At 42.1% G+C, this 14334-nt stretch overlaps 1 protein-coding gene across 1 annotated transcript in view; it reads left to right on the top strand.

The window, feature by feature from the left end:
* The window catches only part of LOC108272466 (nuclear autoantigen Sp-100), a 54906-nt gene that overhangs the window by 40288 nt on the left and 284 nt on the right, over window positions 1-14334 (top strand). Inside the window, exons 4-10 of the mRNA XM_053684211.1 lie at window positions 5886-5949; window positions 12484-12603; window positions 13105-13238; window positions 13497-13544; window positions 13638-13680; window positions 13795-13986; window positions 14057-14196. Coding sequence (XP_053540186.1) covers window positions 5886-5949; window positions 12484-12603; window positions 13105-13238; window positions 13497-13544; window positions 13638-13680; window positions 13795-13986; window positions 14057-14196 — 741 coding nt within the window. The remainder of the gene's footprint in view (window positions 1-5885; window positions 5950-12483; window positions 12604-13104; window positions 13239-13496; window positions 13545-13637; window positions 13681-13794; window positions 13987-14056; window positions 14197-14334) is intronic.

Here is a 14334-nt window from a genome sequence, read left to right on the forward strand (position 1 = left end):
ACAATAATTTCAGAATATGTCAGAATATATTCAAGTATAATAATTTATGTAATCAGGTAGGAACATATCCAAATCAAATAATAGTAGTAATAATAATAATAATAAGAAGAAGAAGAACAAGAAGAAGAAAGAATAACATTCAGCATTACTCAACATTGCCAATCAACGTTCGTGGACTGTGGACAAAGTTCGGTTTTTGTAGTTTCTGTTTATTTAATTGTATTAGTGTTATCTCCTCGGCTTTACGTGCTACACTGTTATATTATTTGTTACGAGTCTTTAAAAGGTAAGGACATTGTATTTATCATTGTGTGCAGACTGTTTATCAGTCTTGTTAATTTTGTTGGTTAATTCAGCTTACTCTCAGAGTTGTGTTCACATTGTGGACAACGTTTGGTTTCTGTAGGATACACTGCTGTCTCATTTGTTTATGGAGACTTTGGGTGTGTGGGTGTTTGGAGGATCGTGAGAGTAAGCAGAACATGCCAATGCTTTGAAGGATGTAATGTTATTTAATTGTGAATCTGTTTTTAGAGGATTTAAACCTAACATGGTGAACAAATTATATTATAGAATTCAGGCAATTTTACTGGGGTTGTCTCATACAGTGTAGCAAGTAATAATCTGGAAAGACCCTTGTAATATCACGTCTAAAACTGGATTTAAAGAGAAGCAAATCAGTAAATGAATCACATGTAAATGAATCATACGTAAATGAATCACATGAAAATGTATCACTTGAACATTGCCGATCAAATTCAAACAAATAATACAACATAAGAAAATCAAACGTGCGTACCTGGCAGAGAAATCTCCACACAGCAACAGCAACTGGTCTTTGGCCAGCTCTCCCCTAAATTCCCAGATACTCTGTACATTGACCAAATGGTGTTTATTGTGGTTAGATTTGGAATTTGGGCCAGTTGGCATTTGGGCTTGCTTTCATGTCTGTGGAAGGATGGATGTTGTCACATAATTGAATGTAATGGAGGTTAGGACAGATGCAATTGCAGACAAGAGAAGCAGGCAGACAAATCCAAATCGTGAAAGAAAAGCGTGGTCAGAAACAGGCAATGGGTCAGGCGATCTGCAAATGGGCATTAAACAGGCAAGGCAAAAGCATGTAATGAGACACAAGAAAAAGGATCAAAGACTATGAAACAAAATGAGGAACAGGTTACAAACGCTTGGTATGGTGACAACACTCAATACTTCACGGTATACATAGAAACACGACGGGTTTGAATAACAAACATAATCAGGGGTGAAATACAAGACAGCTGAGAACAATGGTGACGCACATACGGGAAAAAAGCAATGAAGATACAGGGGTGGAGAAATCACAGATGCACAGATGTCAAATGTAAACAAAGTAAAGGTCACTGAAAACCTAGAAGCACCGAGCTCGCACTTTGGTATTTCCAAGCATGCTGCATTCTACTGCGCTTAGTGTGAAGGGAAATCGTGACAGAACTCCCCTCCGCCTCACAGGCGCTACTCCTGGAGTGCCAGAACAAAAAATACTCCCTCCCCTGGCGGGCCTGGCCCAATGGGCAAAATGTCTTCACAGCCGCTCAGGTTCCAATGCAAGTATTATCCAACAAGTAGCAGGTTCCTCGAGGAGCCGAGGAGCAGAAATGAGGCTGGGGCTGGTTTGCCGGGGTCATTAGGCAAGACCCAGGCTTGGGAAGTTTTAGACGGGGCTTAACTTGATGGGCCACCACGTCGGCCTTTCTTGAGTGTGGAGCGATGTCTTCCATGGAGCACAGAGGTGGAATGACATCCTCAGCAGAGTAGGATGGCAAAGCGATGTCCTCTGTGGAGCAGGAAGGCAGAGCGACGTCCTCTGTGGAGTAGGAAGGCAAAGCGACGTCCTCCGCTGAACAGAAAGGCAGAGTAATGCCTTCGCTGAGCACCCCATATTCCCTCATACCTTTGCTGGGGGTAAGCAATCTTCCACTTCTGCTCAACTGGAAAACTAGTGCCCACCAGGTTTCAGAGCCACAGCTCGGTTGGAGGTTTTATTGGCTCCGTATTGTCAAAAAGTTTTGTTTAAGTGACTCGTTTGATGTCTTCCTGTCCTCATCTTGTTCCGTCTATTGGTGGAGTGCCGGTGCCCTGTTTGGTTGATACAGACTCGATGGTCTCCACCATTACGGAAAGTTGTTTTCTGTGGCATTTCGAACCATGGGGTCAGGAGCTACAGCTTCGTGCTGCCAATTGTCTGCCCAGTCCTTTTCTTGGTTACATGGAGCTGGATCTTGAGATCTGTGGCCAAGTCATTCCAAATTGCGGGGTGATCGTGACCAGATTCCGGGGGTTCTCGGAATGAATGTTCTGAATCGATGTTACCAGGAGCTCTTTGGTCAACATGGCCCCACTCTCTTTGAATTGCCTGATGTGGTAAAAGCTCCACATTTTGTATCTCAGGCTCTACAACACTGTTGTGGCGTTGCTACCGTACCTAGTGTAACTCATATTGGTAAGGTACAGGTGCGGGGTCATAGGCCTTGTCGTGTTCCGGGGCATGTTTAAGTTTGTTCCGGCCACTTGCTCCAATGAATATTCTAATAAAGTTGTACTTTTTGAGCCTCCTGAGGCTGGGTTGCTGGCTTCTCCGGCGGTAGTGCAGGTAAGCCAGGGGACAGCTTATATACCTGTGGTTAATGTTGACATGACTGATGTCATGCTTTACCCTCATTCCATGCTTGGCACAGTGAGTAATGTTTATGTGTTGAGTTTGCCTACATGTGTTACTGAGGTTCAGCCAGTTGTGGCTGTTGTCAGGGCTCAGAATGCAGAAGTGGGACCTACCATAAAGGAGCAGGTTGAGGCAGTGGACCTATCGGGTTTCTCAGAGGCAGAGCAGAGGCAGGTAAGGACTTTGCTCTACAAGTTTCAGTCAGTGTTCTCTACCCAGGAAGGAGACTTGGGTTGTGCCAATTTAATTTCCCATGATATTCCGTTGTTGGATGAGACTCCAATTCGGCAGTGTTTCTGGCGGATTCCGCCATCAAAGTACGAGGTAGTAAAGGTCCATATAAATCAGTTTTTGGAAGCTGAGATCATTCAAGAAAGCTGCAGTCCATATGCTTTGCCGATTGTATTGGTCCAAAAGAAAAACGTCAGTCTGCGTATGTGCGTAGTCAACTAGTCAACTTAATGCTAGAACTAGGAGTCAGTATCCAGTGTGTTATTTGCTGCACCTTAGGCCTTACTTCACTAAGGGTTGTCATTATTGCTGTGTTATTATTTGCAGTAAAATTTGTGGGTATGATTCTGAATGGTAGGGTTCTTTTCCCTTTTTGTATAGCTGGTGCTGTCGTACTAGCCTGCCCTTCATACAGAAAGCTTCAGTCCTCCTATGACTATTATTGTTAATTTCTTCTTGTCTCTGTTTTATTTGACCAATGCCTGGCTGTGATGGTTGGGGTTTTTAAATAATTCTTGGCCAGTCTTTTTAACTTCAAATAAAAATTTATTTTTGTATGGAAACCCATGCCTCTTACCTGTTCTAAGTGGCTCATAGTTGTGTGCCTCTGTTTGGATTGTTTTCCCTGTTTCCTCGGGGTGGCATAGTCATTACAAGTGAGTCACTTGCTACATTTTGTAACGGATAGCTGCACAGTGACGCAGAGGCGGAGTCCGTTCCATTCCATGTTTTAATTAACGGAAGAAAAAAAAGAGAGATGAAGAGAAGGGTGTGGTCTTCGGAAGCAATAAAAAGAACAGGTGACTAGAGGAGGAGATGAGCATGAGGCGGAAATGAGCGATATGCGGAAATGAGAGCCAGGTGGGAATGGCGGAACTGATGGTGTGCGTTTGCCAGGGACCACGCTACAATTTATAAAGCCAAAAACATACTAGCTACCACCTATCTTATCACATCTTGCTCTGCACCATGCTCCATCCAAGCAACTAGCATGGCTCAATTGGACCCACCATTCCTCAAGGCTCAATTAAGTCTTGCAAAATTACTCACTGATCACCACTGTAACATAACCAATCACTGATCACCACTGTAAAATAATTAATCAGTGATCACCACTTTAAAATAACTAATCATGGATCACCCAAATGTACAGAATAATCACTTATCACCACTGTAAAATTATACAATCACTGATCACCACTATAAACCAACTAATCACTGTTAGTGATCCTGTTCTATTCTATCTCTTCAGATGCCTACATTTTATTTGTTTTAAATGTGTTTGCAAAGCCAAAAACATACCAGATACCACCTATATTATCATACCTCACTCTACAACACACTTATTTCGCATATCTAGCATGGCTCAACTGGACCCACCATTCCTCAAGGTTCAAAGAAATGACTGATCATTGCTCACCACTGTAAAATAACTAATCACTGATCACCACTGTAACGTGACCAATCAATGATCACCACCGTAAAATGACCAATCACTGATTTCTCATTATTCTATTCTATTCACTATTCTATTCTTACACCAAGCATGGTTTAAGAAAACACATCCCTCATGCAATTCTCACATTATACTGTTATGTATTGTTAAGTGTTGTAAGGACTTTCAATATGGCACTGAAATTGGATTCCACTTCCACTATTATGTTTCTATCCTGTTAGAATTGCCTGTGAACAGAGGTGGGTAGAGCAGCCAAAGTTTTTACTCAAGTACAAGTAAAACTCTTTATAAAAAATAATTACTCAAGTAACAGTAAAAGTAATAATGTAAATAATGACTCGAGTAACAGTAATAAAGTATCCGATGAGAAGACTACTCAAGTAGCAAAGTACTAGTTACTTCGGATCTGATTAAAATGAAGGGAAAATCCCGAATCTCAGACTACATGCAGCACTGTAAGTGCCTAAGTCACACCTCTCCATGAAAGTCTGCTTGTTATGTTTATATGATATAAAACCTGGAGTCAAGATGAAGCAGCATATCCCAGTCTTGTGATGACTATAATTACATACAACCTGCCATTTTCAACACAAAATCTCCCACATACCCTAAAAAACAAAAAAAATTCTCAACAAGTTGACAGTCTTTATTTTCACAATATGGTAACAGCACAAACTGCATTTAAACAAGACAACAGAAAACAAAAGAACAGACTATGGAACAGAACAGAAGAGAAAGTGTGTGCATGTGTGCCATTATCTTCCAGGACTGAGTCAATAAAAAGTGAGCGGTTGTTGCGGACGCATTCAGACACTGCAGCGTATTGTGAGACTTGCGACCTCATTATACGTGATATAAAGTAATTATTAAAACGATATATATTCATTAACAGCAACAGGGGAATGACAGGGAGTGACAGGGAACGCCACAGAATGAAGCAAAGTAAAAGTACATTTCTGTGATTAAAAATGAACTTGAGTGAGAGTAAAAAAGTTACTCAAGTAAATAGCGAAGTAAATGTTACTACCCAATAGTGCCTGTGAAGGAGCAAAAATTAGGAGCAAAACATCAAAAATAACAAACACTTATGAGGCAGTAGTCCACACAATGGGAAATAAAACTGTCTGCTGAAGTGCATAGCATGTAAAAAAGAAAACACCTACACAAAATTATGCAGGTTAATATGTGACAATGCCGCTGAGTTGCTGTCGCCTTCATTTATGTCAAGTAGAATATATTCCTGGCCTCTGGTCAATACCATAATGCCGCTCTTCTGAATACACATGTTTAGGTTTATTTAAATGTTAGCAGTGTGTGTTAGTATACCTCACTCACAAAGTACTACTAGTGACAAAACCTATACATGCAATTAAATATCAAATTAATTATTTTGTAATTTATTCAAGTCAGTCAGTCAGTCAGTCTGTCTGTCTGTCTGTCCATCTTACAAAAACAAGGTGTGGCTGCCATAAGCAAATTATGTGCTTGCTCTCACAGGTTAACTTTCACTATCTCTCAGATCTTCAGTCAGCGCCACTCAGTCCTCTTCAGGATCACAAAGGTAGAGTATTTTATATTGCATTTCAATTTATTTAGCTAACTCTATTCTATTCTTTTCTATTCTATTCTATATTGTGCAAATTATATAGTTTCCTAGCTCTATTATATTCTGTAGTGTTGTCTAGTGTAGTCTATACTAGTAAGGTATTTTATTCCATAACATTCTATCAGATTCTATCAAAGCTATATTCTATTTTATACTGCAGTCTAATTTGTTCTATTATATTCTATTTAAATCTATTCTATCGAAGCAAGAAAATGTTTTATTATATTTTTTCAAAGCTCACTTTATTCTAATAACTCTATCCTATTGTAAGTTGACAAAACTTACATCTAAACCAGTTCAAACAAATTACCCAGTGAAATGATATTGCATTGTGAGAACAATTCATTTTGGTTTTGTTTTCTATACAGCCCAAGGTGTGGCTTCCATACCCAAATTACTCGCACTCAAGCTCTAACTTAGTGTTTTTAGTGTCTCTCTTTGAGGTTTTCTCAACCACAACATATCCTCAGTCAATGTCGGTCACGTAATGGACGTTGAGGACGGATGCAAGTGCAGGTTAGGTAGTTTAATACAACAACAACAACAACAACATGTCCAAGGGATCAGGCAGAAATTAATAAACATAGGCAGGCAGAGGTCTGGCGATCAGACAAACAACCCAAACAAGACATCTCAAAAAGACAAGGTCAAAAACATGAACAAAGTCAAAACTAGAATAAACAAACAAGGTATCAAGGCTTGTTAATGGCAGAGATAAAATGTAAGTGAGCATATACTTTGCAATGGCTTAGTGTTAGAGAGTCTATTAAGTAGTATGGTGTCATTAAGATTGTAATTGGGAACAGGTCTGATTATTTCTCAAGAGAAGGTGACAGTGTATTGCTTTGGGAGTTGTAGTGATCGGCCATGTTTGTAGTTCATGGTGCATTCTGGGAAATGAAGTCACTGGTTTGCCGTGACATGACAGAACCCTCTCCAGGGGCACATCTCCCGATGCCCCAAAAACACTCCCTCCCCTGGTGGTCCTGGCCCTTTGGTCAAAATGTTCACCCAGCCCTTCAAGTTCCAATGCAGGCATTGTCCAACAAGTAGCAGGTTCCTCGAGGAGCCGAGGAGCAGACATGAGGCTGGGGCAAAACCCTGGCTTGGGAAGTTGTGTTACCAGCTTTAGATGGGGAGCTGACTTGGAAGGCCATCTTGTCAGCCTTTCTTGAGCGTGGAGCAATGTCTTCCATGGAGCACGGAGGCAGAACAACATACTCAGTGGAGCGGGAGGGCAGAGTGACGTCCTCAACTGAGCAGTATGGCAGAGCAATGTCGTCAGCTGAGCAGGAAGGCAGAGCGACGACCTCAGTCGCGTGGGAAAGTTGAGCGACGTCCATAGAGAAGCCTGGCATAGTGACATCCGAGGCAGAGTAAGGAAGAAAAGCGGAGCTCTTGGTTGCAACGGGAGGTGGAGAAACATTCTCAGCTGAAGAGGGAGCTGAATGGCATCCTCAATTGGACGTGACATTGGCTTAAGGCATGAGGAGAACTTGGTTGGCCGTGTCGTCAATCTTGAGCACAATCAGAACTTGGTCGGCCATGCCAGCAGTCTCAGGTGTGAGCAGAACTTGGTTGGCCGTGTCAGCTGACTTGGGCATGAGCAAAACTTGATTGTCCATGTCAGGAGTCTCGGGCGTGAACACAGTTTGAGAGTCTCTTTGAACTCCGACTGGAACTTGGTGTGGGAGGTCGCTCGACGACCTCTAACAGTAGCTTGGTATGGGAGGTCGCCTTGTCGACCTCTAGCTGGAACTTGGCATGGGAAGTCGCCTTGTCAACTTTAGCAGGAACTTGACTTAGGAGGCCGTCTCGTCGACCTCAGACAGAAAGATGGCTTGAGAGGCCACCTCGTCGGCCTTCGACTGGACCTTGGCATGGGAGGTCATCTTATTGGCCTAATGCTGGAGCTCTGGAGATAAGACCACCTCATGGGTCTTCTGCTGGAGTTCTGGGGTGGAGTTCGGCATGTTGTCCTCCGGCTGGGGCTCTGGGGAGGGGGCCGCCATGATGCCCTCTGACGGGAATTCAGCAGGTTATCCACTCTACCTTGTGGATCTCAGGCTGTGGATCTGGAGATGAGGGCACCACACTGACCTCCAGCTGTAGTTTGGGGACGAGGTCATCACATTGACCTCCAGCTGAGGCTTTCAGGTGAGACCTCTTCATGGACTTCATGCTGGAGCTCTGAGGTTGAGGTCACCACGTTGACCTCCGGCTGGAGCTCTGAAGGGGAGACCACCTTGTGGGTCTCAAGCTGGAGCTCTGCTAGTGAAAACACCTCATGGGTCCCTGGCTGGATCTCTGGAGATGAGGTTACCACATTGACCTCCAACTGGAGCTCTGAGAAGGAGGTCATCTTGTAGTAGGTGGTGAACAGCCTCGCAGGTTCACTCATGAGACTGGCCCTCCCCAAAAACTAATCCTGGTTGGGGGTGTACACTGGACTCCCTAACTCCTTTATCAGTGCTCCCACAAACTGAATTACATTGTGAAGACCCTTGGATTCTTTACCGCCCACTTGGTGGGCTTGGCCAACGAGCCAGGGCAGTATAAACCCCAACCACTGCCTCTGGTCAGGCTTGGGGTGCACTAGACTCAAAAAGTTAATTGGTAGTTGAACAGAAAATACTCAGTGTAGCCAAAAAAAACATTGTAAGGCTCTGGGGATCCATGAGGATACCCCTTTAACATTGCGTGGAAGTCGGGGACAGTGCCCTAGGAGCGGCAGACCGGGGTGTGCCACCAGAGAGTGTGTGGAATCACACACTTCTCAGCCTCCCTGGTAAAGTCTACTCCAAGTTGCTGGAACCTAGGGTTCGGCCAATAGTCAAACCTTGGATTGAAGAGGAATAATGCAGATTCCGTCCTGGTCGTGGAACAACAGACCAGCTACCATCCTTTACTCTCGCAAGGATCTTGGAGGGGGCCTGGAAGTATGCCCATCCAGTCTACATGTGTTTTGTGGATGTTGAGAAGGCTTATGACCGGGTTCCCAGGGGTTTACTGTGGGAGGTGCTGAGGGAGTATGGGGTGAGGTGTGCCCTTCTTAAGGCTATCCAATCGCTGTACACCCAAAGCGAGAGCTGTGTCCAGATTCTCGGACTCGTTCCAGGTGGGGGTTGCTCTCCGCCAGGGCTGTGCTTTGTCACCAATCCTGCTTGTGATATTCATGGACAGGATATCGAGGTGTAGTCATGGTGGGGAGGGGTTGCGTTTTGGTGGCCTGATGATGTCATCACTGCTTTTTGCAGATGATGCGGTCCTAATGGCATCATCGGTCCGTGACCTTCAGCACTCACTGGATCGGTTCGCAGCTGAGTATGAAGTGGCTGGGATGAGGATTAGCACCTCTAAATATGAGGCCATGGCTGTCAGCAGGAAACCGACGGAGTGCCTACTCCGGGTAGGGAATGAGTACTTAAGCCAAGTGAAGGAGTTCAAGTACCTCGGGGTCTTGTTCATGAGTGAGGGGACATTTGAACAGGAGATTGACCAGCAAATTGCAGCAGCGTGAGCGGTATTGCAATCGCTTTACCACACCGTTGTGACAAAAAGAGAGCTGAGCCGGAAGGCAAAGCTCTTGATCTACCGGGCAATGTTCGTTCCTACCCTCACCTATGGTCATGAAGGCTGGGTAGTGACGGAAAGAACTAGATTGCAGGTACAAGCGGCTGAAATGGGTTTTCTCAGGAGGGTGGCTGGCTTCTCCCTTAGAGAAAGGGTGAGAAGATCGGCTATCTGAGAGGAACTCAGAGAAGAGCCGCTGCTCTTTGTGTTGAAAGCAGCCAGTTGAGGTGGTTCGGTCACCTGGTAAGGATGCCCCCTGGGAGCCTCCCTAGGGAGGTGTTCCAGGCATGTGCAGTTGGGAGTAGACCTCGGGGAAGACGCAGGACTAAGTGGAGAGATTATATCTCAACACTGGCCTGGGAACATCTCAGAATCGGAGTTGGTTAATGTGGCTCGTGAAAGGGAAATTTGGGGTCCCCTGCTGGAGCTGCTGCCCCTGTGACCCGATTACGGATAAGCGGTTGAGGATGGATGGATAACTTATTTTCAAAAGTTTTGTAAAGAATTTACTATTAAGTAACAAAACACCAATGCTTCAGTATTCAATATTAATGAATGATCGTGTGTAACACTGTTCCGGTTCATCATTAACTACTGAAGAACAACACAGTAACACTTCAGTCATTAGTAATGACATGAAACTCATGACTATTACTTAGGTAATTCATTACCAATTCATTAATAAATATTTAAAGTGTTAGTGCTTTGTTACTTAAAAGTAAATTACCTTTGAACATGTCTGACAGTGTGTTAATGGAGACTATTTATTACTCATTACATTACAGCCTTGTAATTTTGTAGGTTATTGATGTCCATTTCTTTCTTTAGACCTTGACTGACTAAAAATAAAACACTGTACTCCTTTAAGGACCCTTATAATATATTATATATAGAATAGGTTGAGGTATATTAGGCGGTAGTTCTCCAGGAGGAAGGTAAGGTTTAACTGTTGAGAATTAATGTCAATGTGATCAGTACCATAGCCATAGTTAGCTAGTAGTTTATGTAGCTTATATGTAGCTACCGCTTATGTAGCACATGTATGCTCTGATACAACTTTATAAAGCTACTGGACCAGTTCTAGGTTCGGATGGAGTGGGGTAACGGTGAAAAATTAGACCAGAGACCAGGTACTTTAAATACAAAAGCCGGCAGTTTACTGAAGAACAACAAAGACAATACATTAAACAGAATACAATTGAAGTAACCCTTCAGATCCAGTTCAAGTTCAGTTCCAAGGGGGAAAAAAAATTAGTCCCAACACTCCTACCGCTCTGGCAGTGAGTTTACCAGCATCCCTTCGTACACAGCAGATCCTCCCTGGCACGAAGAAGCCGAGTTGTTTCTAGAAACTTTGTCCATGGGTTTGGCTCGCCATCTTGTATCCCGTGTCTGTGTGCGTAGTCCACACACGCGGCAGAGCAAGGTCCAATTTCAAACAGGAACATAAACAGGAACATAAACAGGAACATAAACAACAACAACAACAACAACAACAACAACAAAACAACAACAAAAAAACCTGACCTGTATAACAGGTCATAAAAGAACTAAATTATTCTAATCACATGAATGAAGCAAATACTCCTTTTACAATTTCTGTGAACCGTAACATTACTGGTACATTACTGTTCATGCTTAACTAGGCCTCAGAATAGCGACAGAGAAGTACCTCTCTCCTGCCGTCAGGCCGATAACGTCTTTTTCCTTTACATAAGCTAAAACTCACATTTAATCAACTTAACCCAAATAAATTCACACTTTGCTTCTTTAACTAACTCAAAGTTATTACTGGAAATAGTGTTTGCTGCTTTCTCCAGAGTTACATCGTTAGCTCTTTGCTAGCGTTTACAGCATTCACTTCACAATAGCATTTACAACACTTCAAGTAAAAGGGGTTGAAACTCACCAAAAACGTTGTGGTTTTCTTGTATTTAAGCTTCATAAATTCCCAAACAAGCAGGTATTGTTTCTGAGCTTCTAAAACAACTCTTCACAAAAGCTTTTTAACTTTTTAGCTTGTTAGTCCGTCTGCTTCTCCGCTCTCTGCTCAGTGCTGCTTCAAAATGGGCCACCGAGTCTCTTAAAGGGGAAGCGTCACCACAATCCCTTACAGCCATACTTCTGTTTACATTAAATCACTGTCAAACTGTTTAACCATTCTTAATTGTTTCTTACATGTATATGTTTTAACTTATTAGCTTATTTATGCATTTTATGAATTATTTATTGGTGATAATTCAATGTGGGTTACACTTAGTTAATAGTGAACTCCTACTACCATCATAATTAATTAGCACGTATTAGTTGTTAATTGGAGAAAGATAAGTGTTAATGAGGAACTACTAATTAATTCCTGATTAGTTCCTGCATAGTTACCATGGACTTGTAGAACAGTATTGTAAAGTGTTACTGATTTATTTTATAAAGAAGTTTTCAATAGACACAATATTTAAATGAGCACAATAATATTATGGCTATTAATATTTTGCCTATTTATTCAAACCATATTTTACTTTTATTTTTTCATTAATGTCATATGGATAATTAATTTGGCCTAACTGGAGCTTGTTTTATACCTACTCGTACGTAACACGCAGTTAGCAATGCATTACTATTGTTCAACCCAGAGGTAACGAAAGCATGGACTAGTTTTTCTGCATCATATATTAACATTGTTAAAGACTAATGTTAAAAGGGACTAGTGATTACAGGACAACGTTACTGTTATCAGTTGTCAGTTTCAGGCACCTGGAAAGTCAAGCGCTTCTAAAACAGCAATGCATGTGTGTATAGGCCAGCTTGCTGAGTGTACTATGATGCATGAATCAATTACTCATTAACCCCTTTGTCACTGGGTTATTGAGATTTAATGCAGTTTTAAGATATTAAGATGGTATTCTTTCTCTCTTATAGCCCTACCATTAAAGAGAATAAAGAAGGAGGATATTTGGACATTGGATTGTGATAAGAATCAGCTTCCTGTTACCTGTGGAGGTAAAGAGGGCACACTGTATCGTGACAAGCTTGCCAGAGGTACACTTTCATCATTTTCACATCATCAAACCTTATCCTAGTATATAGAGATGGCTTCACTTGTTCTGTAATCTTGCAACGATCAAAAATCTTTAATAAATATTATTCGTGATTTAACATTAGGCCTAATATTTGTTTAAGAGAACATAAAAAAGGTAATAAAAAATAACAGCTCAAGTTTTCTCCCTCATCATCATAATCATCATTAGTAGTATAAAATGTGGGTATATGTGTGAGATACAGCATGAGAGACGATATGATAGATTAGGGCTTTATTACGACTAGATTAGGTGTTTATTAGGGCTATTCCTCTAAGCACAGTTATTACACCAGCTATAGATGAGTGGAGGCACTGTGTTGTCACATGTTGCTAGAACATTTTGAATGAAAGAGAAAAGAGGGTAAGTAAAACTGATTTCATACAGAAATGAAGCTGTGCTGAAACAATTTACTTTTATAGTTAATTTAAATTGGAATTTTAATAAAGTTTTGTTCCTACAGGAGAGAAGTGTATTTTGTCCCGGGACCGCTGGTTCACCCCATGTGACTTTGAGAGATTTTCAGGAAAGGGAAATAGCAGGAAATGGAAACATACCATCTCCTGTCAAAACACTACACTGCATAAACTTATACAGGTAAATCTACTGTTTATCACTATTAAGATGAACTAAAAGTGCCTATGCACCCTGTCCAGGGTGTACCCCGCCTTGTGTCTGATGCTCCCAGGGATAGGCTCCAGGTTCCCCGTGACCCTGAAAAGGAGTAAGCCGTAGAAGTTGAAGAAGAAGAAAGTGCCTATGTGCCCGGGTACACATACTGCACAGGCATACACAAAGTTATTATTAAAAATGAATGGTAAGAAGCTTCCTTTTTGTCCTTGTTTTGTTTTGTAGGACGGTCATTTGCAGTGTCCACGCACTTACAGAGTCTATGGTCGGAAGGTGCTGTACTTATTTCGTAGTTTCTGGTTGTATCATGTTTTAAATCTTTGTCCTGCTTTTTTCAGTAAAATGTCTTTGCTCTTCTTACTGCAGAACAAGACATTTTCTTCTAGCTGTGTGGAAAGCTCCAGCCCTCGTCAGTATACACAGGCTCTTATTTACATTTCCTTTTTTGTTATTTACATAGGCTAGGACCATTTCTTTTTGTGTTTTCATGTTTGCATGTGTTTCTCCACTGTTGCCCGATAAGAGTTAGCATCCATTGTGGAGACAAATGAATCCAGTGAAGACCATGAAAAGTGGATAGAGGAAGAGGACAATGAACAAGAAGAAGAAGAGGAAGAAGACAGCGAGAAGGTGGATTTGTCTGAATTTCAGGCTTTTGCTTTATCAGTCAGCTGTGGTTGTGTCAGTGGGTTTTTATATAAAGACAGATTTGCAGGTAGGTGGTAATCAGAGCTAAGTTTGCTGTGTCTCTGGGAGTGTGTTTCCAGACATTGTTTGTGCTGCAGGGTCACGGAGTAAGAGTATCCGCACAGAGGAGCGCTGGTTCACTCCTGAGGAGTTTGTAATGCAGGAGTTAACTCTGACAGACGGACACTGGAAGGAAGACATACTGTGTCACGGCAAAACCCTTAACTACCTGGTGAAGGTAATGTGAGAGATTGAAGATATTTACATACGCAGCTTGATCATATTGTAGCTCCTACTGTTAATTGTATATGTTGCTCCTACAAGTCACTGTTTGTTGTCTTCAACTAGAACTTTCATTTCCACTCTCTCGTTCTCT

This window comes from Ictalurus punctatus, chromosome 12 (assembly GCF_001660625.3).
Source record: "Ictalurus punctatus breed USDA103 chromosome 12, Coco_2.0, whole genome shotgun sequence".
NCBI lineage: Eukaryota > Metazoa > Chordata > Actinopteri > Siluriformes > Ictaluridae > Ictalurus > Ictalurus punctatus.